The sequence below is a fragment of the Epinephelus lanceolatus genome, chromosome 4, assembly GCF_041903045.1.
Source record: "Epinephelus lanceolatus isolate andai-2023 chromosome 4, ASM4190304v1, whole genome shotgun sequence".
Classification (NCBI taxonomy): Eukaryota; Metazoa; Chordata; class Actinopteri; order Perciformes; family Serranidae; genus Epinephelus; species Epinephelus lanceolatus.
Window position 1 is genome coordinate 49,333,314 of NC_135737.1, and position 22,608 is coordinate 49,355,921.

The 22,608-nt window shown below is 43.6% G+C and overlaps 1 protein-coding gene and 1 long non-coding RNA gene across 2 annotated transcripts; one reads left to right on the plus strand and one right to left on the minus strand.

Annotated features, from left to right (window-relative positions):
• The first annotated feature begins 817 nt into the window (after nt 1-817).
• Nucleotides 818-7,943, plus strand: LOC144462779 (uncharacterized). The gene is made up of 2 exons (XR_013491016.1): nt 818-2,831; nt 4,270-7,943. It is a non-coding gene; the product is annotated as an uncharacterized LOC144462779 (long non-coding RNA).
• On the minus strand, nt 1,672-13,128 carry mindy4b (MINDY family member 4B). The gene is made up of 11 exons (XM_078167442.1): nt 12,955-13,128; nt 9,634-9,777; nt 9,290-9,409; nt 9,028-9,197; nt 5,012-5,174; nt 4,857-4,922; nt 3,882-3,952; nt 3,277-3,349; nt 2,515-2,691; nt 1,890-2,070; nt 1,672-1,814 (listed from the first exon to the last, which is right to left on the minus strand). The coding sequence occupies exons 1-11, from the start codon at nt 13,015-13,017 to the stop codon at nt 1,672-1,674; spliced, it is 1,371 nt and encodes a 456-aa protein (XP_078023568.1). The 5' UTR covers nt 13,018-13,128.
• Nucleotides 13,129-22,608: the final 9,480 nt, after the last annotated feature.

Below are 22,608 nucleotides of genomic sequence, written 5' to 3' on the forward strand. Positions count from 1 at the left end.
CTGCTGTCAGTCTGATGTCACTCTGATGTCAGCCTGTCAGTCTGATGTCAGCCTGTCAGTCTGATGTCAGTCTGATGTCATTCTGTCAGTCTGCTGTCAGTCTGATGTCAGTCTATCAGTCTAATGTCAGTCTGATGTCAGTCTGATGTCATTCTGTCAGTCTGATGTCAGTCTGTCAGTCTGATATCTGTCTGATGTCATTCTGTCAGTCTGATATTGGTCTGATGTCATTCTGTCAGTCTGCTGTCAGTCTGATAGTCTGATGTCAGTCTGTCAATCTGATGTCAGTCTGATATCTGTCTGATGTCATTCTGTCAGTCTGATATCGGTCTGCTGTCAGTCTGATATTGGTCTGATGTCATTCTGTCAGTCTCATGTCAGTCTCATGTCAGTCTGATGTCAGTCTGTCAGTCTGATGTCATTCTGTCAGTCTGATGTCAGTCTGATAGTCTGATGTCAGTCTGTCAATCTGATGTCACTCTGTCAGTCTGATGTCAGTCTGATGTCATTCTGTCAGTCTGATGTCAGTCTGTCAGTCTGATGTCATTTTGCCAGTCCGATGTCAGTGTGATGTCAGTCTGTCAGTGTGATGTCAGTGTGATGTCAGTGTGATGTCAGTCTGCTGTCAGTCTGCTGTCAGTCTGATGTCAGTCTGTCAGTGATGTCATTCTGTCAGTCTGATATCGGTCTGCTGTCAGTCTGATATTGGTCTGATGTCATTCTGTCAGTCTCATGTCAGTCTCATGTCAGTCTGATGTCAGTCTGTCAGTCTGATGTCATTCTGTCAGTCTGATGTCAGTCTGATAGTCTGATGTCAGTCTGTCAATCTGATGTCACTCTGTCAGTCTGATGTCAGTCTGTCAATCTGATGTCACTCTGTCAGTCTGATGTCAGTCTGATGTCATTCTGTCAGTCTGATGTCAGTCTGTCAGTCTGATGTCATTTTGCCAGTCCGATGTCAGTGTGATGTCAGTCTGTCAGTGTGATGTCAGTGTGATGTCAGTCTGCTGTCAGTCTGCTGTCAGTCTGATGTCAGTCTGATGTCAGTCTGATGTCAGTCCGTCAGTCTGATGTCAGTCTGATGTCAGATGTGATATCGGTGTGTCTCAGTCTCACAGTGATCTCTCAAAAAGAAACACAATGCCAAAGATCAGGTGACGACTGTTTAATTAGTTAATCAGGTCCAGCTTGATCTGAGAAACCCACACTCGATCAGGTCTCGCTGGTTGTGATGGACCCAGACTGGATCAGGTCCACCTGGTTCCTAGGGACTAAGAAACCCACACTCGATCAGGTCCAGCTGGTTCTGGTGGACCCAGACTGGACCAGGCCCAGTTAGTTCTGATAGACCCAGACTGGGGAAGATCCACCTGGTTCCTAGGGACCCAGACTGAATCAGGTCTTGTTGGATCTAAGGGACCCAGACTGGATCAGAACCAACTGGTTCTGATGGTCCTAGACTGGATCAGGTCCAGCTGGTTCTGATGGACCTAGACTGGATCAGATCCAGCTGGTCCTAAAGGGCCCAGATTGGATCAGGTCCAGCTGGTTCTAAGGGACCCAGACTGGATCAGATCCACCTGCTTCTGATGGGCCCAGACTGGATCAGGTCCAGCTGTAGCTCTGCAGGTCTGTATGTTGATGGGCGGAGCTTCCTGTCAGGTCAGGTGGTCAGTAGAACGGTGTGGTCCCACCCCAGTCGATGACGGCTCCATCCCACTTGGTCCAGAGGGTCATCTCCAGCGAGGGGAACCTCCTCTCAGGGTCCAGGTCTGAGGGTCTGCAGGACGCCTCCCAGTGGTGAGAGTGAGTATCTGCACACAGAGTCTGGATCAGACATGAGACCAGAACAGGTGGACACCCTGTCTCAGTCAGACCCAGGTCCTCACCTACAGTCAGTCTGGCCATGGTCCTCTGGGATGTCTGTCCGTTGTAGTAGAACAGGTGGAACAGGTGCTCCGTCCTCCAATCAGAGAGCAGCGAGCGGTCCAGACTGAAGACCACCGAGAAGCTGCTGTTGATACAGCAGAGCCACACCGGGTACCGGGGTGTCTTAAGCATGCTGCCCACCTGAGAACAGAGGACACAGGGTCACAGGGACATACTGAGGACAGAGGACACCGGGTCACAGGGACATACTGAGGACAGGGTTGTCTCGTCGCCTCGTCTGATTGTGATTGGTTAAAGACTTGTCTCGTCTTGTATTTTCTCTTCGTCTCATCTCGTGTGAATGTGATTGGTTGAAGATTCGTCTCGTCTTATCTGAGTCTGATTGGTTAAAAACTTGTTTCTTCTCGTTGCGTCTATTCTCTTCTCGTCTCCTCTGAATGTGATTGGTTAAAGAGTCGTCTCTTCTTGTCTCGTCTTGTCTTGTCTCGTCTCGTTTGAATGTGATTCAGATGAGTCCACCTCAACAGGAGCATGACAACTCTGTCCTTGTAGTATCTGCAGTACTAATACCAGCAGTTACCATCAGTACCACAGAACCAGGAGAACCCAGTAGAGTGAAGGTACCTGCAATAGTCTGCCTGTCTCCATCTGCTCTCGGCTCCAGTGTAAATATCCCACATCACTGCGGGACAGGACACCCTGCAGGGGATGCTCCAGAGGACGTCCGTCCTCCCCGAAGTATAGAGTCCCATTAAAGACGTGGGGACTGGCCTTACCTGTCAGCAACAGGTTCAGCAGAGCCTGCAGACACAGACCAGGGAAAACGACCTGTGAGAACCTCAGATACTGCAGGAGAGAACTAAGACAGAACCAAGAAACGACCAAGAGAGAACAAAGTGAGAACCAGGACCAACGCAATCGGCAGAATAAATGTTGGCATGGTACGTTTCTATGAGTCATGTTACGATGTTCTTTATGTTTAATGTTCTTTATGTTTAATGTTCATTATGTTTAACGTTCATTATGTTTTATGTTCTCAGCAGTGTTGCTGTTGACGTGTGCTTAAATTTAGACACCAGAACTTCCTGGTTCGGTCATGAAGAGATCCTGTTTGGTTTAAAGTTTCTGGTTCTCAATATAAAACAAACACTGTCCTTACAGTCAAACAGTGAATGGTCCATGTGTTTTTGTTGGGGTTGAACAGTCATCTCCAGGTGTGACATCATTTCCTCCACCTGCTGCTGATGTCAGAGCAGATACTACATCACCATAGAAAAGATGATGTAATATGTTTGAAGCATAAATGTCTTCATGGTTTGTAGAAACGTACAATGCCAACATTGTCCTCTGAGGACAGAGACAGTAGGAGCAGGTGTGTGTCCTCACCTGATGGCAGACAAAGTTTCCCAGACTGAGGTGCAGCAGGTGTGAGGGGGCGGAGTCCAGGTCCTTCTTCAGCCTGTGAGGAAGAAGAGAACGGATGAAGACTCAGAAACCTCTGCAGGTGTAGTTTCATACTGAGTCTGTCCTGACAGTGTTTTCAGGCTGTGTTAGCACAGCAGCCTGCAGGGGGCGCTAACAATAGGATAGTAGGACATGTTCCTGGACCAATGCTGCAATCAGCCATTCACAGCCCTCTGACATCATCAGTGTGCTGCTGCTGTGCTTCTTTAAAATTTCATTTCTGCTTCTTCAGAGCTGAGCTTGTTTTACAAAGTGATGTTGGTGAAACTGAACAAATCCTCAGAAACACTGAACGAAATCCTTACGACCTACTGCAGGGTTAGCAGGTTAGCGCGCTAACTAGGTAGGTTATGCTAACAAGTAAACATGTTAATAGACTAGAATATTAGCGAGTTACGTTTACTTGTTAGCATAGCCTATCTAGTTAGCAAGCTAACTGGCTAATATTCTAGTCTATTAACATGTCAGCAGGTAGCTGTATGTCAGTGTGTGATGAGGGGCGTGGCCTGTGGCGGCGCTGTTGTTACCTGTCGACTGTGCGGGAGCAGATGAGGCTGTACAGGAAGAGGATGACTCCATGACTTCCTTCCTCTTTAAACTGAAACACAGAATCATCATCATCACTGTGATCAGGTGGTTATTGGTTATTGGTTATTGATGAATTAGCTGGTTGTCGTTGATTCAGGCTGAGGTAAGATGGATAAAGCTGAGGGGACGGAGCCTCTGAGGAGTCAGACCTTCCACAGGTGAGGACACAGACATTAAAGACAAACATCAGCTGTTAAAATAATCAGACAGATGGTCATTCTATACCAGGCCACGCCCCTCTGTGGAAACACTCACTTCCTATTGGTTGACTGCAGACACATTGCAGGGACATGTTTTACAAACAGCCGTTCTGCTTGTTTGTAACAGGTGGCGCCCCCTGCTGACTGATTTGGTTCATCCTGGCAGTTTTGGGATGATCAGACCAACACTTCCTGATTCACGCCACGCCGGTGCTTCCTGTGAGTCTCTGAGACAGTGACATGTTAATGACTGATGATGAGGTGTCATCTATAAGAACAGGAGCTGATCAGATCCCGTCTGAAAACACACCTTTACCAGCTGCCATTTTGGATCTGATTTGATGGAGACACACGTGGTGACCGCTTTGATGATGACGTCATACCTAACATTTATCATGATGATTTTTGTCTTGTTATTTTATTAACTTTTATTGTTTATTACTCCACTGTTTGATTTCATGATCTATAGATACATTACTGTCTCTGAAAGGTGCTGATTAATAAAATGCATTATTATTGTTATTATTATTATCATTATCAGCTGTGTTGCTGCACACAGGTGAAGGGGGCGTGGCCTGTGGGAACAAAGGAGCAGGGAGTTGTTTTGGGATGGTGAAGGAGAAAGAGGAGGAAAAAGAGGGAGAGAAGAGGAAGACTGGTGGAGGAAGCAGTGTCACCAGGTGGGTGGAGGTGAGGTGAGGTGTAGCAACTCACACACTGCAGATGATCCAGGATGAACATCTTCATGTCGTCCTTCTTGTTGAACGTGAACAGCTGCAGCTAGAACAATCACACGTAAAGTTTGAGGACGCCGGTTTGAGGACTACTGATGATGTAATGATGACATCACTGTGAGGATGGTCAGGTACCTTCTCTGTGAAGTTGTCCTGTTTGTAGTCCAGGTGAGGTGTGATGCAGTAGTCTTCGTTTACCAAGGTAACGGTGGCGCTGACCTCCTGGCCGGCCAACCAGAGGCTGTCGGACAACGCCGCCGCCAGTGCCCTGTCCTGGTCCTTCTGTCCTACACACAGACTGGAGACAGACAGTGGGCACAATAACAGACACCTCACAGAGGAGTGACATCACACACAGTCAGGTTATCTGGAACCAGTTAACACGACGTTGTAACCTGGACATTTAAACGTGGATGTTTCAGAGAAGCATTGACCTGCAGAGCCGCAGTGTCACAGCCACGCCTCCGTCAGGTCTAGGGACAGTTTCATGTCGTACAGGCGAAGATTATGGTAAAAATAATGTTAGCTTTGTGTTTGTATTCATCGGTTTAATGTACTAGCTTGCTAGCTACAAAGCTAGCATAGCTCATTAGTACTGGCGAGCTACAGTAGCTAACACTTTTTATCAAGTCTGTGATCATGGATCAATACAGACCATAATAACATGAGGACCTCCACAAGGAAACGTGTTCTGTGTTTAGATGATCAAACAGACGATGGATCATAGATGTTTGTTTCTGGGTGCCAGTGTTAGCTAGCTAGCTAATATGTTAGCTAGAGTAGCTAGTGTGTCAGCTAAGTTAGCTGAAAAGTTTTTTATTTCCACTTCAAAATGTTGATGAAAACGGTGCTGTCTGTTGATAGGGTGTCAGGGTCAATGCTAACGCTAGAATGGACGATCCTGAGCAACACGTCCGTTTGTCCAGAGGACAGGAACATAAAACCCTTGGGGACAAATATGACAAGCGTCCTGCTGACCCAGGCCGTGAGCTGCTCCTCCGTTAAAGGAACCAGACGGAGAACCGGGCGTCAGTGGGCGGGGTCTGTCAGCTTTCCTCCAGTGTCCACACAGCCCTGGATGTGGAGACGTGGACTCTGTCCTTTTTTTCCACAGGGGTTTTGTGTTCCCGTCCTCTGGACAGACAGACTCGTCCCTCCGGAAATAGAGGACTTTCCAGCTAACGTAGCTAGCATGCGAGCTAACATCGTCAGCCAGTCAGTTTGATAATCTGAACAAAGAACACGCCATCTTGCGTTGGTTCTTTCTAAACTGAGCCGCCTTTAAAGTTACTTAACTCTGTGATGATCAGGAAGTTGATGCACAGATGCTAGTGCTAACTAATGTTGACTCCTCCCACTGCTGTGTAGTGATTGGCCACATTAAAACCTGATTGACAGTTGCCCTGCCCCCTTGAGTTGGTGCGTGTAGTGGCGAGCAGTGGCAGTGTCAGCAGCACCCCCACCTGCGGCGGCCAGGCTCCCCCTGACCCTCACAGTAGATGAGGTGCGAGCAGAGCTCAGGAGGCTATGCCCACGCAAAGCAGTGGGGCCAGATCGTGTGTGCCCCAGACTTCTTAAGGACTGTGCAGGGCAGCTAGCTGAGCCCCTCCAGCACTCAACAGGAGCCTCCAGCAAGGGAGGGTCCCGGGTCTGTGGAAGACTTCCTGTCTGGTGCTGGTCCCCAAAGCGGGGCGTCCAGCCAGGATGAATGACTACAGGCCGGCGGCTCTTACTTCACACATAATGAAGAAACTGGAGAGGCTGATCCTCCGACATCTGAGACCTCAAGTGGAACACGCCCAAGACCCCCTCCAGTTTGCCTACCCGGAGCACATTGGAGTGGAGGACGCAGCTCTCTACATGCTGCACAGGGCTCATTCTCACTTGGATGGATCTAGTGGCTATGTGAGACTGGTTTTCTTCGACTTCTCCAGTGCATTTAATGCCATCCGACCCCACATTCTGCAGGACAAACTTGAGGGGATGGGGGTAGACTCCTACCTCACCTCCTGGGTCTCAGACTACCTGACGGGCCGACCACAGTTCGTCAGGCTGGAGAACTGTGTCTGAGACAGTCTTGAGCAGCCCTGGGGCTCCGCAGGGGACAGTACTGGTGCCATTCCTATTCACCCTGCACATGAGTGATGGGGAAGGCAAATACAGGGAGCTGGTGAGGACCTTCACTCACTGGAGTGGCATGAACCACCTTGTGCTGAACATCTCCAAGACCAAGGAGATGGTCATAGAGCTCCATAGGTCAAAGCCCACTCCGCTCCTGCCAGTCAGCATTGAGGGAGTGGACATTGAGGTGGTTGAGTCATACAGGTACATGGGCGTCCACCATGACAACAGGCTGGACTGGTCGACCAACTCTGATGCCCTCTTCAAGAAAGGTCAGAGTCGGCTCCAATTCCTTCGCAGGCTGCGGTCCCTTAACGTGTGCGTGATATGCTGTACATGTTTTACAAGTCAGTGGTGGAGAGTGCTCTGCTGTATGCTGTAGTCTGCTGGGGAGGAAGCCTGACGGACAGGAACAGGAAACGGCTGGATAAGCTCATCTGGAAAGCTGGCTCAGTGCTGGGCAGGAGCCTGGACTCGGTGGAAACTATAACCGAGAGATGCCTGAGGAGCAAAGTGCAGTGCATACTTGACTTGAACCATCCCCTACACTGCATCTTGGCTGGAGCAAGAAAAGCAGCAGCTGCCATCGTCTCCTGTCGCTGCGGTGCAGGACTGAGAGGTTCAGGACGTCGTTCATCCCGACAGCCATCAGACTCTTTAATGCCTCAGTTGGGGGAGGGAGCACATAGCTCATTTCCTGCACACCCTCCTGCATGTTTGCACTTTCTACTTTTTAAAAAAATGTATTTATTTGTTTTGTGTACACTGTTTACATGTAGATTGTTTTTATTCTTATTTTACTTTTATTTTGTTTATATCTATATTTATATTTCTCATTTATACCCTGTTTTTTTACTTTACCTACCTGTACTTGTACTTTTTATGTGTATTAGCCACTGGACACAACAATTTCCCTACCGAAATTAATAAAGTATCTATCTATCTATCTATGTATCTGTCCATCTATCCATCTATCTATCTATCTATCTGAAAGCTGGAACTAGAAACCCTGCAGTCTGATTGGTCAGTAGATGACGCTCACTCTGGTTTTATGTAACCTCTGTTCATACATCAGTAAACTACAACTATAAAATGAAAGAGAAAAAAATAACTTCATTCACTGGGCCGACTGCCGGCAACTTTTAAGGTGGAACGTTAACTTGTAATGTTACTCAATGCATGAGTTGATGACGTGAATCCATCAGCACACCTTAAATTTCACTGTGACAACTTTGACCATCACTTTAGTTTTTATATGACACACACTTTTAGTAATGACTTTAAAAATATAGATTAATTTGGAGCGGATTATGTGAAGGTCATATATTCTAATCCTCACTTCCTGTGGGCTACAGCAACACTAAACCCCTGAGCTTGCCTGAGAAGGACTAAATGCACAAAGCTGCTATTTTTAAATATCCCATGGAGAGAGACTCTCACTGCAGCCTGTTCTATTTTGTTGTGAAAATGTGGGCGTGCAGCCTCGTTCTGTGGACGATAAACCAGGTGCAGACTTCCATCTGTGTCACCGCTGATGAGGAAATACAGCGAGTGCTGGACGGAGCAGTGAGTGACAACAACCCCGCCCACATTTAAGAGGACTGTCTGAACACACCGAGGGTCTAGGTACCATGTCTGAAGGCTTACTGCTGATTCCAAAGGTGCTGGACTGAAAGGGTTTGGTGGAGACGGGGCTTTGGAGACGAATGTTTGGAATGAATTTCTGCAGACAGATGGTGTAGCTCATGTTTCAGAGAGACAAAGTTTAGTTTGAGCTTCATGTGCTGCTTCAGGAACTGAAACTGAAGGTGGGCTCACCTGAGATGTTGCTGCAGTAACAGTTTGGGACATATTGTATTACGGTCAGAGACGTCCCCCTTGTGTCCAGGTCTTTATTTAGTGTGTCTGACACAGGACCGAGCCGTTCTGACCCTGAATGATCGTCTGATGTTGGATCAGTGTCTCGTGTTGATTAAATTGGAGATGATGTCGTATCATGTTACAGGTGTTTTACATCATCTTCTGGTTACCTGTCGGACGTATTGTCTTCACTCTGGACGTGTCCAACAGGATCACGTGATGAAGAATCAGTCTGACCTCGCCTGTGCAGCGTCTGTCTGTCTGAGCCGCTCTGCCGGATGAACAGCAGGTGTTTGATGATTCGAGCCTGGACAACCATCTGTATGGCCCGAGCCCCGCCCTGAAAAACATGCACCTGTGCAGATGAGACTGAGAACAGACAGGTAACATGTTGAGGTATCATCTGTACCTGTATCAGCAGGTGTGTCTCACCCTGTCTGTCTCCAGAGCGTAGGACAGCTCAGAGTTCGGCTCTCTGAACTGGAAGACAGATTTCCTCCACTCGTAGTTGAAGACGTGAAACGTTCCCCCAAACAGGATCCTTCTCAGACTCTGATCACCCAAACAGACACAGATATATAGATCAATACTGATCAATCAGCCCTGATAGACCCCGATCAATCAGTCCTGATAGGTGGGCCTCAGGTGGATCACAGTGTTCGTCCCAGCAGAACATTTGTAAACTTGTACCTGAAACTGATACTGTCCCCGCCCACTGTGTTCTGATGATGATGTCATCAGAACGGACAGACAGACAGACACACAGACACACAGACCTCTGTCAGCTGCGGGGTGACCGGCGACCCTCCGAGGCCCGGGGAGATGACCAGTCTCCTGGGGATGGAGCAGAGTTGTGGGAGGGGCCTGCAGGGAGGAGGAGCCTCCTCCTGGTCCTCCTCCTTCCCCACATCCAGCAGCCTCTGAGGAGAGGAAGAGACACCTGAGCACACCTGTGTAACACCCAGCGCCCCCTACAGGCCGCACTGTTCATGGCAGACTCAAGTAGAAACAAATTCAATTCAATTCAATTCAATTCAATTTTATTTATAAAGCCCAATATCACAAATCACAATTTGCCTCACAGGGCTTTACAGCATACGACATCCCTCTGTCCTTATGACCCTCACAGCTGATCAGGAAAAACTCCTCAAAAAACCCTTTAACGGGGAAAAAAACAGTAGAAACCTCAGGAAGAGCAACTGAGGAGGGATCCCTCTTCCAGGACGGACAGACGTGCAATAGATGTCGTACAGAACAGATCAACATCATAAATTAACAGTAATCCATATGACACAATGAGACAGAGAGAGAGATGCAGGTAATGACAGTAGGTTACAACAACATTAATGAAAGTAATAATATTATAGTTATAGTTCTGGCTACTGTGGTACAATATGCTGAAAGTATGTATTAATATCTGACAATATACTTGTGTGACAATAGTCATATGTGTATAATAACAGTAGAAGTATGACTAATGACTAATGATGGCAGCAGCAGCAGGAGGCATCTGGCAGGACCACGGCAGCAGCACAACCACACACGTCACGCTGTCCAGGCACCGCTGTGATATGAGTTAATCTGAGAGACAGTGGAGCACAAAGGCTCCGGAGAAGAAGCCGAGTTAGTGACATCCAGAATGGCCGAGTTAGCAAGATGCAGTAATAGAATACGAGAGAGAGAGAGAGAGAGAGAGAGAGGGAGAGAGAGGGAGAGAGAAGGAGAGAGGGAGCCCGGTGTATTATAGGGGGGTCCTCCGGCAGACTAGGCCTAAGTCAGCCTAACTAGGGGCTGGTACAGGGCAAGCCTGAGCCAGCCCTAACTATAAGCTTTATCAAAGAGGAAAGTCTTAAGTCTAGTCTTAAATGTGGAGACGGTGTCTGCCTCCCGGACCGTAACAGGAAGATGATTCCACAGGAGAGGAGCCTGATAGCTGAAGGCTCTGGCTCCTGATCTACTTTTGGAGACTTTAGGGACCACGAGTAACCCTGCGTTCTCAGAGCGCAGTGTTCTGGTGGGATAATATGGCACTATGAGCTCTCTAAGATATGACGGAGCTTGACCATTTAGAGCTTTATAAGTTAACAGTAGGATTTTAAATTCAATTCTGGATTTTACAGGGAGCCAGTGCAGAGAAGCTAAAACAGGAGAAATATGATCTCGTTTCTTAGTTCCTGTTAGTACACGTGCTGCTGCATTCTGAATTAGCTGGAGAGTTTTTAAGGACTTACTAGAGCTACCTGATAATAGAGAGTTACAGTAATCCAGCCTTGAGGTAACAAAAGCGTGGACCAATTTTTCTGCATCTTTTCGGGTCAGGATAGGCCTAATTTTCACAATATTACGCAGATGAAAAAATGCAGTCCGTGAGGTTTGTTTTAAATGAGAATTAAAAGACAAATCTTGATCAAATATTACTCCGAGGTTTCTTACGGTAGTGCTAGAGGCCAGAGCAATGCCATCTAGAGAAACTATGTCATCAGATAAAGAGTCTCTGAGTTGTTTGGGGCCAAGAACAATAACTTCAGTTTTGTCTGAATTTAACATCAGGAAATTGGTGCTCATCCAATTTTTTATGTCTTTAAGGCAGTTATGGAGTTTAGTTAATTGATTACTTTCTTCTGGCTTCATCGATAAATACAACTGTGTATCATCCGCATAACAATGGAAATTTATAGAGTGATTTCTAATGATGTTACCTAAAGGAAGCATATATAGAGTAAATAGGATTGGTCCGAGCAAAGAACCTTGCGGAACGCCAAAACAAAATTTGCTACGTAAGGATGATTCATTACGAACGTCAACAAATTGAAAACGATCAGATAAATAAGATTTAAACCAGCTTAGTGCAGAACCTTTTAGGCCAATTAAGTGATCCAGTCTCTGCAGTAGAATTTGATGGTCAATTGTGTCAAACGCCGCACTAAGATCTAATAAAACAAGTACAGAGACAAGTCCTTTGTCTGAAGCAATCAGAAGGTCATTTGTAATTTTAACTAGTGCTGTCTCAGTGCTATGATGCACTCTAAATCCTGACTGAAATTCCTCAAATAAATTATTATCATGGAGAAAATCACACAGCTGGTCTGCGACTACTTTCTCAAGGATCTTTGACATAAAGGGAAGATTAGATATTGGTCTATAGTTGGCTAACACCTCTGGATCCAGGGTGGGCTTTTTTAGGAGAGGTTTAATTACAGCTACCTTAAAAGACTGTGGTACATAGCCTGTTAATAGGGATATATTGATCATATCTAATATATGAGTGTTAACTAAAGGAAAGACCTCCTTAAGTAGCCTAGTTGGGATGGGGTCTAAGAGACACGTTGATGATTTAGATGAAGAAATCACTGTGGTCAATTCTTGAAGAGAAATTGGGGAGAAGCAATCTAAATATATATTAGGTCTTACAGCTGTGTTTGAGGTTAGATAGGTACTATCTGAGGACAGGAGGTCATGAATTTTGCCTCTAATAGTTAGAATTTTATCATTAAAAAAGCTCATAAAATCATTACTGCTAAGGGCTAAAGGAATACAAGGCTCAATAGAGCTTTGACTCTCAGTCAGCCTGGCTACAGTGCTGAAAAGAAACCTGGGGTTGTTCTTATTGTCTTCTATTAATGCTGAGTAATAGTTTGCTCTGGCATTGCGGAGGCCCCTCTTATAAGTTTTGAGACTGTCTGTCCAGATTAAACGAGATTCTTCCAGTTTGGTTAATCGCCAATTCCTTTCAAATTTTCGCGATATTTCTTTTAACTTACGGGTTTGAGAGTTATACCAAGGAGCAAACTTTCTTTGCTTTGTTAACTTCTTTTTAAGAGGAGCTACAGAGTCGAGCGTTGTTCGCAGCGAGCCTACGGCGCTATCAACAAAATGATCAATTTGGGAGTGGTTAAAGTCGGCACGGGAAACCTCTGTTACTGAAGGTATTGGTATTGAATTTAAAATCTGAGGACATGATTCGAGAACAGGTCGATTCAGGTCAGCATCAGTCCTGATCCATAATCAATCAGCCATCAAAGTGACAGTGTTGTTATGATGACTGGTGTCACTGTTTACTGTCATCAGTCACAGTACAGTGCACAGGAAACACTTACGTCAGGATTCTTGTCAACTTCCTGTTGAAGTAGTTGGATGTAGTCCAGCCTGCAGTCTGTCATCACCTACATCTACTTCCTGCTCCTCCTGAGACCACCGACAGTCCTACTGCTCCTCCTGAGACCACCGACAGTCCTACTGCTCCTCCTGACACTGATGGAACCAGCCTGATGTAGGACCGACTCTACCACCAGTAACAGTTAGCTCTATTATACTGGAGTAACAGCAGTACTGACTGGCCATGGTCCTGTATCCACAGTGTCCCTCCATGAGACTGAGACAGCAGGTACATACACACCAGTATCACCAGTGAAACTGAATACTGTGTGTGTGTGTGTGTGTGTGTGTGTGTGTGTGTGTGTTTGTGTGTGTGTGTGTTACAGGATCAGCTTCTGTTCAACAAACACACACAACAGTTGTCTGAAAACTGACCTCAGTGCAGCTCACCAGTCTGACCAGCAGAGGGCAGTATGACTGTACCAGTTTGTCCAGCAGGGGGCAGTATAATACATATTTAAAAATACATGTATAAATGTAAAGATGGATACATTTACATATACAGTTTATGTTTAGATATTTAAGTATGTGTATTAATGTATAGATATATAGGTGAGTAGAATCAATCAATCAATCAATTTTATTTATAAAGCCCAATATCACAAATCACAATTTGCCTCACAGGGCTTTACAGCATACGACATCCTTCTGTCCTTATGACCCTCACAGCTGATCAGGAAAAACTCCCCAAAAAAAACCCTTTAATGGGGAAAACTGATGAAAAACTGTGATGATGGATCATTATATATGTATATTTATTTATATTTATGCATGAATGGAGAAAATGATTTATTGATGTATTTCTAAAAGATGTCTGAATAGAAACAGATGTTTTTATAATTTATCTATAGATATTAAGCTATATGTATTCATAAAAGTATTGATAAATATGGAGATATTTAACCATGTATAATTTGTCAAGATATGTAGACTGATGTATAAATTATTGATGTAATTATAAACACATTTACATATATGTATGAACGTGAGGAGAGATGTACAGATATTTTGATATTTAGATAAATATATAAATGTATGTACAGATGTATGTGTATAGATATATTCATATGTACAAAGTATAGATAGATGTATACATATTTAATTAATTCCTATTTTATAGATGTATAGATATTTAGATGTATAAGTGTATGGATAAAAAGATAGAGGTTTTCAAATATATTTCACAGATATACAGACATTTTGTATTGATAATTATATGTATAATATTTACAAACATATCAGTATTTAGATAAATACATAAGTTATAATGAGACGTATAGATATCTGATATATTTATGAATTATAGATACATGTATAATTAGTTTTAGATGTGTGTGAAAGTATGTACAGATGTGTTCATATTTCCATGTGTTTCAAATATAGATAGCTGTGTACGTATTTCCATATGTTTCAAATACAGATAGCTGTGTACGTATTTCCATATGTTTCAAATATAGATAGCTGTGTACATATTTATATGTTTCAAATAGAGATAGCTGTGTACATATTTCCATATGTTTCAAATACAGATAGCTGTGTACATATTTATATGTTTCAAATACAGATAGCTGTGTACATATTTCCATATGTTTCAAATACAGATAGCTGTGTACATATTTCCATATGTTTCAAATATAGATAGCTGTGTACGTATTTCCATATGTTTCAAATATAGATAGCTGTGTACATATTTATATGTTTCAAATAGAGATAGCTGTGTACATATTTATGTTTCAAATATAGATAGCTGTGTACATATTTCCATGTTTCAAATACAGATAGCTGTGTACATATTTATGTTTCAAATATAGATAGCTGTGTACATATTTATGTTTCAAATATAGATAGCTGTGTACATATTTATATGTTTCAAATACAGATAGCTGTGTACATATTTCCATATGTTTCAAATATATATAGCTGTGTACATATTTCCATATGTTTCAAATACAGATAGCTGTGTACATATTTCCATATGTTTCAAATACAGATAGCTGTGTACATATTTCCATATGTTTCAAATATAGATAGCTGTGTACGTATTTATATGTTTCAAATATAGATAGCTGTGTACATATTTATATGTTTCAAATACAGATAGCTGTGTACGTATTTCCATATGTTTCAAATATAGATAGCTGTGTACATATTTATATATGTTTCAAATATAGATAGCTGTGTAAATATTTCCATATGTTTCAAATATAGATAGCTGTGTACATATTTATATATGTTTCAAATATAGATAGCTGTGTACATATTTCCATATGTTTCAAATATAGATAGCTGTGTACATATTTATATATGTTTCAAATATAGATAGCTGTGTAAATATTTCCATGTTTCAAATATAGATAGCTGTGTACATATTTATATATGTTTCAAATATAGATAGCTGTGTACATATTTATATATGTTTCAAATATAGATAGCTGTGTAAATATTTCCATGTTTCAAATATAGATAGCTGTGTACATATTTATATATGTTTCAAATAGAGATAGCTGTGTACATATTTCCATATGTTTCAAATATAGATAGCTGTGTACATATTTCCATATGTTTCAAATATAGATAGCTGTGTACATATTTATATATGTTTCAAATACAGATAGCTGTGTACATATTTCCATATGTTTCAAATAGAGATAGCTGTGTACATATTTCCATATGTTTCAAATAGAGATAGCTGTGTACATATTTCCATATGTTTCAAATATAGATAGCTGTGTACATATTTCCATATGTTTCAAATATAGAGATAGACAGATGTTTTGATATTTAAATGTATATTTATTAAAGTATAAATGAATTAAATCAAATATAGATAGCTGTGTACATATTTATATATGTTTCAAATACAGATAGCTGTGTACATATTTCCATATGTTTCAAATAGAGATAGCTGTGTACATATTTCCATATGTTTCAAATACAGATAGCTGTGTACATATTTCCATATGTTTCAAATATAGATAGCTGTGTACATATTTCCATATGTTTCAAATATAGATAGCTGTGTACGTATTTCCATATGTTTCAAATATAGATAGCTGTGGTCATATTTATATATGTTTCAAATATAGATAGCTGTGTACATATTTATATATGTTTCAAATATAGATAGCTGTGTAAATATTTCCATGTTTCAAATATAGATAGCTGTGTACATATTTATATATGTTTCAAATAGAGATAGCTGTGTACATATTTCCATATGTTTCAAATATAGATAGCTGTGTACATATTTCCATATGTTTCAAATATAGATAGCTGTGTACATATTTCCATATGTTTCAAATATAGATAGCTGTGTACATATTTATATATGTTTCAAATACAGATAGCTGTGTACATATTTCCATATGTTTCAAATAGAGATAGCTGTGTACATATTTATATATGTTTCAAATATAGATAGCTGTGTAAATATTTCCATGTTTCAAATATAGATAGCTGTGTACATATTTATATATGTTTCAAATAGAGATAGCTGTGTACATATTTCCATATGTTTCAAATATAGAGATAGACAGATGTTTTGATATTTAAATGTATATTTATTAAAGTATAAATGAATTATATCCATAAAAACAGATACATGTAAATATATATAAATATATTAATGTATAAATGATACTCACATGTTCAGACTGCAGAGAAACCTGAATCCTGCAGAGGAAACAAAACCAGTCTCATTTTATTTTACTGAAAATCTCAGTGGAGAGGAATCGATCAGTCACACAGTCAGACAAACTGTCTGTCAGAGAAACAGTCAGTCAGTCAGTCAGTCAGTCAGAGAAACAGTCAGTCAGTCAGTCAGTCAGAGAAACAGTCAGTCAGTCAGTCAGTCAGAGAAACAGTCAGTCAGACAGTCAGAGAAACAGTCAGTCAGTCAGACAGTCAGAGAAACAGTCAGTCAGTCAGTCAGTGAAACAGTCAGTCAGTCAGAGAAACGGTCAGTCAGTCAGACAGACAGAGAAACAGTCAGTCAGTCAGTCAGAGAAACAGTCAGTCAGTCAGTCAGAGAAACAGTCAGTCAGTCAGTCAGTCAGTCAGAGAAACAGTCAGTCAGTCAGACAGTCAGAGAAACAGTCAGTCAGTCAGTCAGTCAGTCAGAGAAACAGTCAGTCAGACAGTCAGAGAAACAGTCAGAGAAACAGTCAGTCAGTCAGACAGAGAAACAGTCAGTCAGTCAGTCAGTCAGAGAAACAGTCAGTCAGTCAGTGAAACAGTCAGTCAGTCAGAGAAACAGTCAGTCAGTCAGACAGTCAGAGAAACAGTCAGTCAGTCAGACAGTCAGAGAAACAGTCAGTCAGTCAGTCAGTCAGAGAAACAGTCAGTCAGACAGTCAGAGAAACAGTCAGTCAGTCAGACAGTCAGAGAAACAGTCAGTCAGTCAGTCAGTGAAACAGTCAGTCAGTCAGAGAAATGGTCAGTCAGTCAGACAGTCAGACAGTCAGAGAAACAGTCAGAGAAACAGTCAGTCAGTCAGTCAGTCAGTCAGACAGTCAGAGAAACAGTCAGAGAAACAGTCAGTCAGTCAGACAGAGAAACAGTCAGTCAGTCAGTCAGTCAGAGAAACAGTCAGTCAGTCAGTGAAACAGTCAGTCAGTCAGAGAAACAGTCAGTCAGTCAGACAGTCAGAGAAACAGTCAGTCAGTCAGACAGTCAGAGAAACAGTCAGTCAGTCAGTCAGTCAGAGAAACAGTCAGTCAGACAGTCAGAGAAACAGTCAGTCAGTCAGACAGTCAGAGAAACAGTCAGTCAGTCAGTCAGTGAAACAGTCAGTCAGTCAGAGAAATGGTCAGTCAGTCAGACAGTCAGAGAAACAGTCAGTCAGTCAGACAGTCAGAGAAACAGTCAGTCAGACAGTCAGTCAGTCAGAGAAACAGTCAGACAGTCAGAGAAACAGTCAGTCAGTCAGACAGTCAGTGAAACAGAGAAACAGTCAGTCAGTCAGACAGTCAGAGAAACAGTCAGTCAGTCAGTCAGTGAAACAGTCAGTCAGTCAGTGAAACAGTCAGTCAGTCAGTCAGAGAAACAGTCAGTCAGTCAGTCAGTGAAACAGTCAGACAGTCAGAGAAACAGTCAGTCAGTCAGACAGTCAGAGAAACAGTCAGTCAGACAGTCAGTCAGTCAGAGAAACAGTCAGTCAGACAGTCAGTGAAACAGTCAGTCAGTCAGAGAAACAGTCAGTCAGTCAGACAGTCAGAGAAACAGTCAGTCAGTCAGACAGTCAGAGAAACAGTCAGTCAGACAGTCAGTCAGTCAGAGAAACAGTCAGTCAGACAGTCAGAGAAACAGTCAGTCAGTCAGACAGTCAGAGAAACAGTCAGTCAGTCAGTCAGTGAAACAGTCAGTCAGTCAGTCAGAGAAACAGTCAGTCAGTCAGTCAGTCAGTCAGTGAAACAGTCAGTCAGACAGTCAGAGAAACAATCAGTGAGTTTGTCCACAGTGAAAAAAAACTTTCCTCTTGGTCTGAAGGTCAGAGACCTGATCCAGGATCTGCTGTAGCTCCGCCTCCATCTGCGCACACACACACACACACACACACACACACACACACACACACACAGTTTTCATATAGCAGCTTCAGGTTTAAAAAAACTAAAAGTCTAAAATTGTTTGTTTTTTATTTTGGCTATCAATTAGAAAATAAAAAAGCATCCACACAGTGATCTGTTGGTTATCAGACTGTTTTCATCTCTTTGATCTGATTAAACATCAAACTGTAAAAATTAATTTCAAATACTGAAGATAAACTGTGATTAACTCAGATATGAGATATAACTGCTCAGACTGTGGTGGACGACTTCTGTCCGCATATTATCAATAATATCAATAATAATAATAATAATTCAAATTATTTCCTAATGTTCAACTTTATGATCAGAGGAAAATATGATTCTTGTCAACAATAACTACAATAGAGAAAATAAAGAGAACTGCTGCCATCCAGAGTTTAAAATCATCATCACAGTTTATTTTTACATCCTAACTGGCTGTAAGATGTGAACAAGTTCTTACCTGCAGACGATCAGAGTGAAGCTTCACCTGAGAGACAGGAAGCTTTTATTCAACATACACACACACACGCACGCACGCACACACGCGCACACACACACATGCACGCACACACGCACACACCCTTTGTGTACATATGACCTCGATTTCAGTCTGTCAGGTAGAAACAATAAGCTCTTTACAGACTCATACATACAGGATTCATACATTCATCTGGAACCTCGTGTTCAATCAACCACATTATTTACTCATTTCATTCATTTCCATAACCACCTATCCTGTTAGAGGTCGCAGGGGGCGGAGCCTATCCCAGCTGACACATTGGGTGAGAGGCAGGGTTCACCCTGGACAGGTCACCAGACTATCACAGGACTGACACATAGAGACAGACAACCATTCACACTCACATTCACACCTACAGACAATTTAGAGTCACCAATTAACCTGTATGTCTTTGGACTGTGGGAGGAAGCTGGAGCACCTGGAGGAAACCCACACTGACACAGGGAGAACATGTCAGAGCACCTGGAGGAAACCCACGCTGACACAGGGAGAACATGTCGGAGCACCTGGAGGAAACCCACGCTGACACAGGGAGAACATGTCGGAGCACCTGGAGGAAACCCACGCTGACACAGGGAGAACATGTCAGAGCACCTGGAGGAAACCCACGCTGACACAGGGAGAACATGTCAGAGCACCTGGAGGAAACCCACGCTGACACAGGGAGAACATGTCGGAGCACCTGGAGGAAACCCACGCTGACACAGGGAGAACATGTCGGAGCACCTGGAGGAAACCCACGCTGACACAGGGAGAACATGTCAGAGCACCTGGAGGAAACCCACACTGACACAGAGAGAACATGTCAGAGCACCTGGAGGAAACCCACGCTGACACAGGGAGAACATGTCAGAGCACCTGGAGGAAACCCACACTGACACAGAGAGAACATGTCAGAGCACCTGGAGGAAACCCACGCTGACACAGGGAGAACATGTCGGAGCACCTGGAGGAAACCCACGCTGACACAGGGAGAACATGTCGGAGCACCTGGAGGAAACCCACGCTGACACAGGGAGAACATGTCGGAGCACCTGGAGGAAACCCACGCTGACACAGGGAGAACATGTCGGAGCACCTGGAGGAAACCCACGCTGACACAGGGAGAACATGTCGGAGCACCTGGAGGAAACCCACGCTGACACAGGGAGAACATGTCGGAGCACCTGGAGGAAACCCACGCTGACACAGGGAGAACATGTCAGAGCACCTGGAGGAAACCCACGCTGACACAGGGAGAACATGTCGGAGCACCTGGAGGAAACCCACGCTGACACAGAGAGAACATGTCAGAGCACCTGGAGGAAACCCACGCTGACACAGGGAGAACATGTCGGAGCACCTGGAGGAAACCCACGCTGACACAGGGAGAACATGTCGGAGCACCTGGAGGAAACCCACGCTGACACAGGGAGAACATGTCGGAGCACCTGGAGGAAACCCACGCTGACACAGGGAGAACATGTCGGAGCACCTGGAGGAAACCCACGCTGACACAGGGAGAACATGTCAGAGCACCTGGAGGAAACCCACGCTGACACAGGGAGAACATGTCGGAGCACCTGGAGGAAACCCACGCTGACACAGGGAGAACATGTCGGAGCACCTGGAGGAAACCCACGCTGACACAGGGAGAACATGTCGGAGCACCTGGAGGAAACCCACGCTGACACAGGGAGAACATGTCGGAGCACCTGGAGGAAACCCACGCTGACACAGGGAGAACATGTCAGAGCACCTGGAGGAAACCCACGCTGACACAGGGAGAACATGTCGGAGCACCTGGAGGAAACCCACGCTGACACACTGATTTGGTGAAGGTTCAATAAAAATGTCAGCTGCTGATTGTTTATATTAAAATAAGTATGATCAATATTGCTGATTGATTCTGCTCTGATCAGTAGGAGAGTGTCTGATGACGTTCTATTGCAACAAAGCTCAGATTCTTAACTACCATGTTATTAATTTTTTACAGTGCAGAGACGTGAAGGTGTCCAGCTGAGTCGCCGTTTGCCAGCATCCGGATGAAACCCTGGCCCTTAATTGTCCGTGCTATTGAACAAGACACCAGCATTAAACACACACACCGACCCCCCGCTGCACCCTCACAGGACCTTCCAGGTCCTTGTTGGATTCACTGTGTGGTGTCAACATGTCCACAGCTCCTGATGAGAGGGACAGTGTCGGTGTCACTGTGGGCGACATGAAGACAACCTGGATCAGAGTCTGATCTGGAGTCAGTCTGGTCGCTCAGGTGAAGTTTGAGTCTCCTCATGTTCAGGTTGTGGGTTTAGAGGTGTGATTATTGTCCTGTTCATCTTCTACCTGTGAAATGTCACCTGTCCCACCGGCTGCAACACGAGCCCAAAGCATCATCCTGCTCCAGGTCCCAGTGTTACAGGATCAGTAACACATCTGTCCTCTTCTATATATCTGATGAAAATATATTTCCTGTGTAGTTTTTAAAACTGATTCATATTTGTTCTTTGTTCCACACATCCACCCCGAACACTGAAACACACACTCTTCTGATCTGTGCCAAGACACTTTTTTTTTTTTTTTTTTTTTTTAAATCCATTCCCCTTTAATCAGACTTTTTTGTCCTGAGGGGAATTTATCTCAGATACATGTGTTACCTGATGTTAAAAGATACTAAACTTACTCGTACTCGTCATCCTCCGCTTATCCGGGTCCGGGTCGCGGGGGCAGCAGCCTCAGCAAAGAAGCCCAGACAATCCTCTCCCCAGTCACCTCCGTCAGCTCTTCCAGGGGAACCCTGAGGCGTTCAATGTAATCCCTCCAGCGTGTCCTGGGGTGGCCCTGAGGTCTCCTCCCGGTTGGACATGCCCAAAACACCTCAACTCATTTCGGCCGCTTGTACTCGCTATCTCATTCTTTCGGTCACTACCCAGAGCTCGTGACCATAGGTGAGGGTTGGAACGTACAGTACAGGCCAAAAGTTTGGACACACCTTCTCATTCAATGCGTTTTCTTTATTTTCATGACTATTTACATTGTAGATTCTCACTGAAGGCATCAAAACTATGAATGAACACATGTGGAGTTATGTACTTAACAAAAAAAGGTGAAATAACTGAAAACATGTTTTATATTCTAGTTTCTTCAAAATAGCCACCCTTTGCTCTGATTACTGCTTTGCACACTCTTGGCATTCTCTCCATGAGCTTCAAGAGGTAGTCACCTGAAATGGTTTCCACTTCACAGGTGTGCCTTATCAGGGTTAATTAGTGGAATTTCTTGCTTTATCAATGGGGTTGGGACCATCAGTTGTGTTGTGCAGAAGTCAGGTTAATACACAGCCGACAGCCCTATTGGACAACTGTTAAAATTCATATTATGGCAAGAACCAATCAGCTAACTAAAGAAAAACCAGTGGCCATCATTACTTTAAGAAATGAAGGTCAGTCAGTCCGGAAAATTGCAAAAACTTTAAATGTGTCCCCAAGTGGAGTCGCAAAAACCATCAAGCGCTACAACGAAACTGG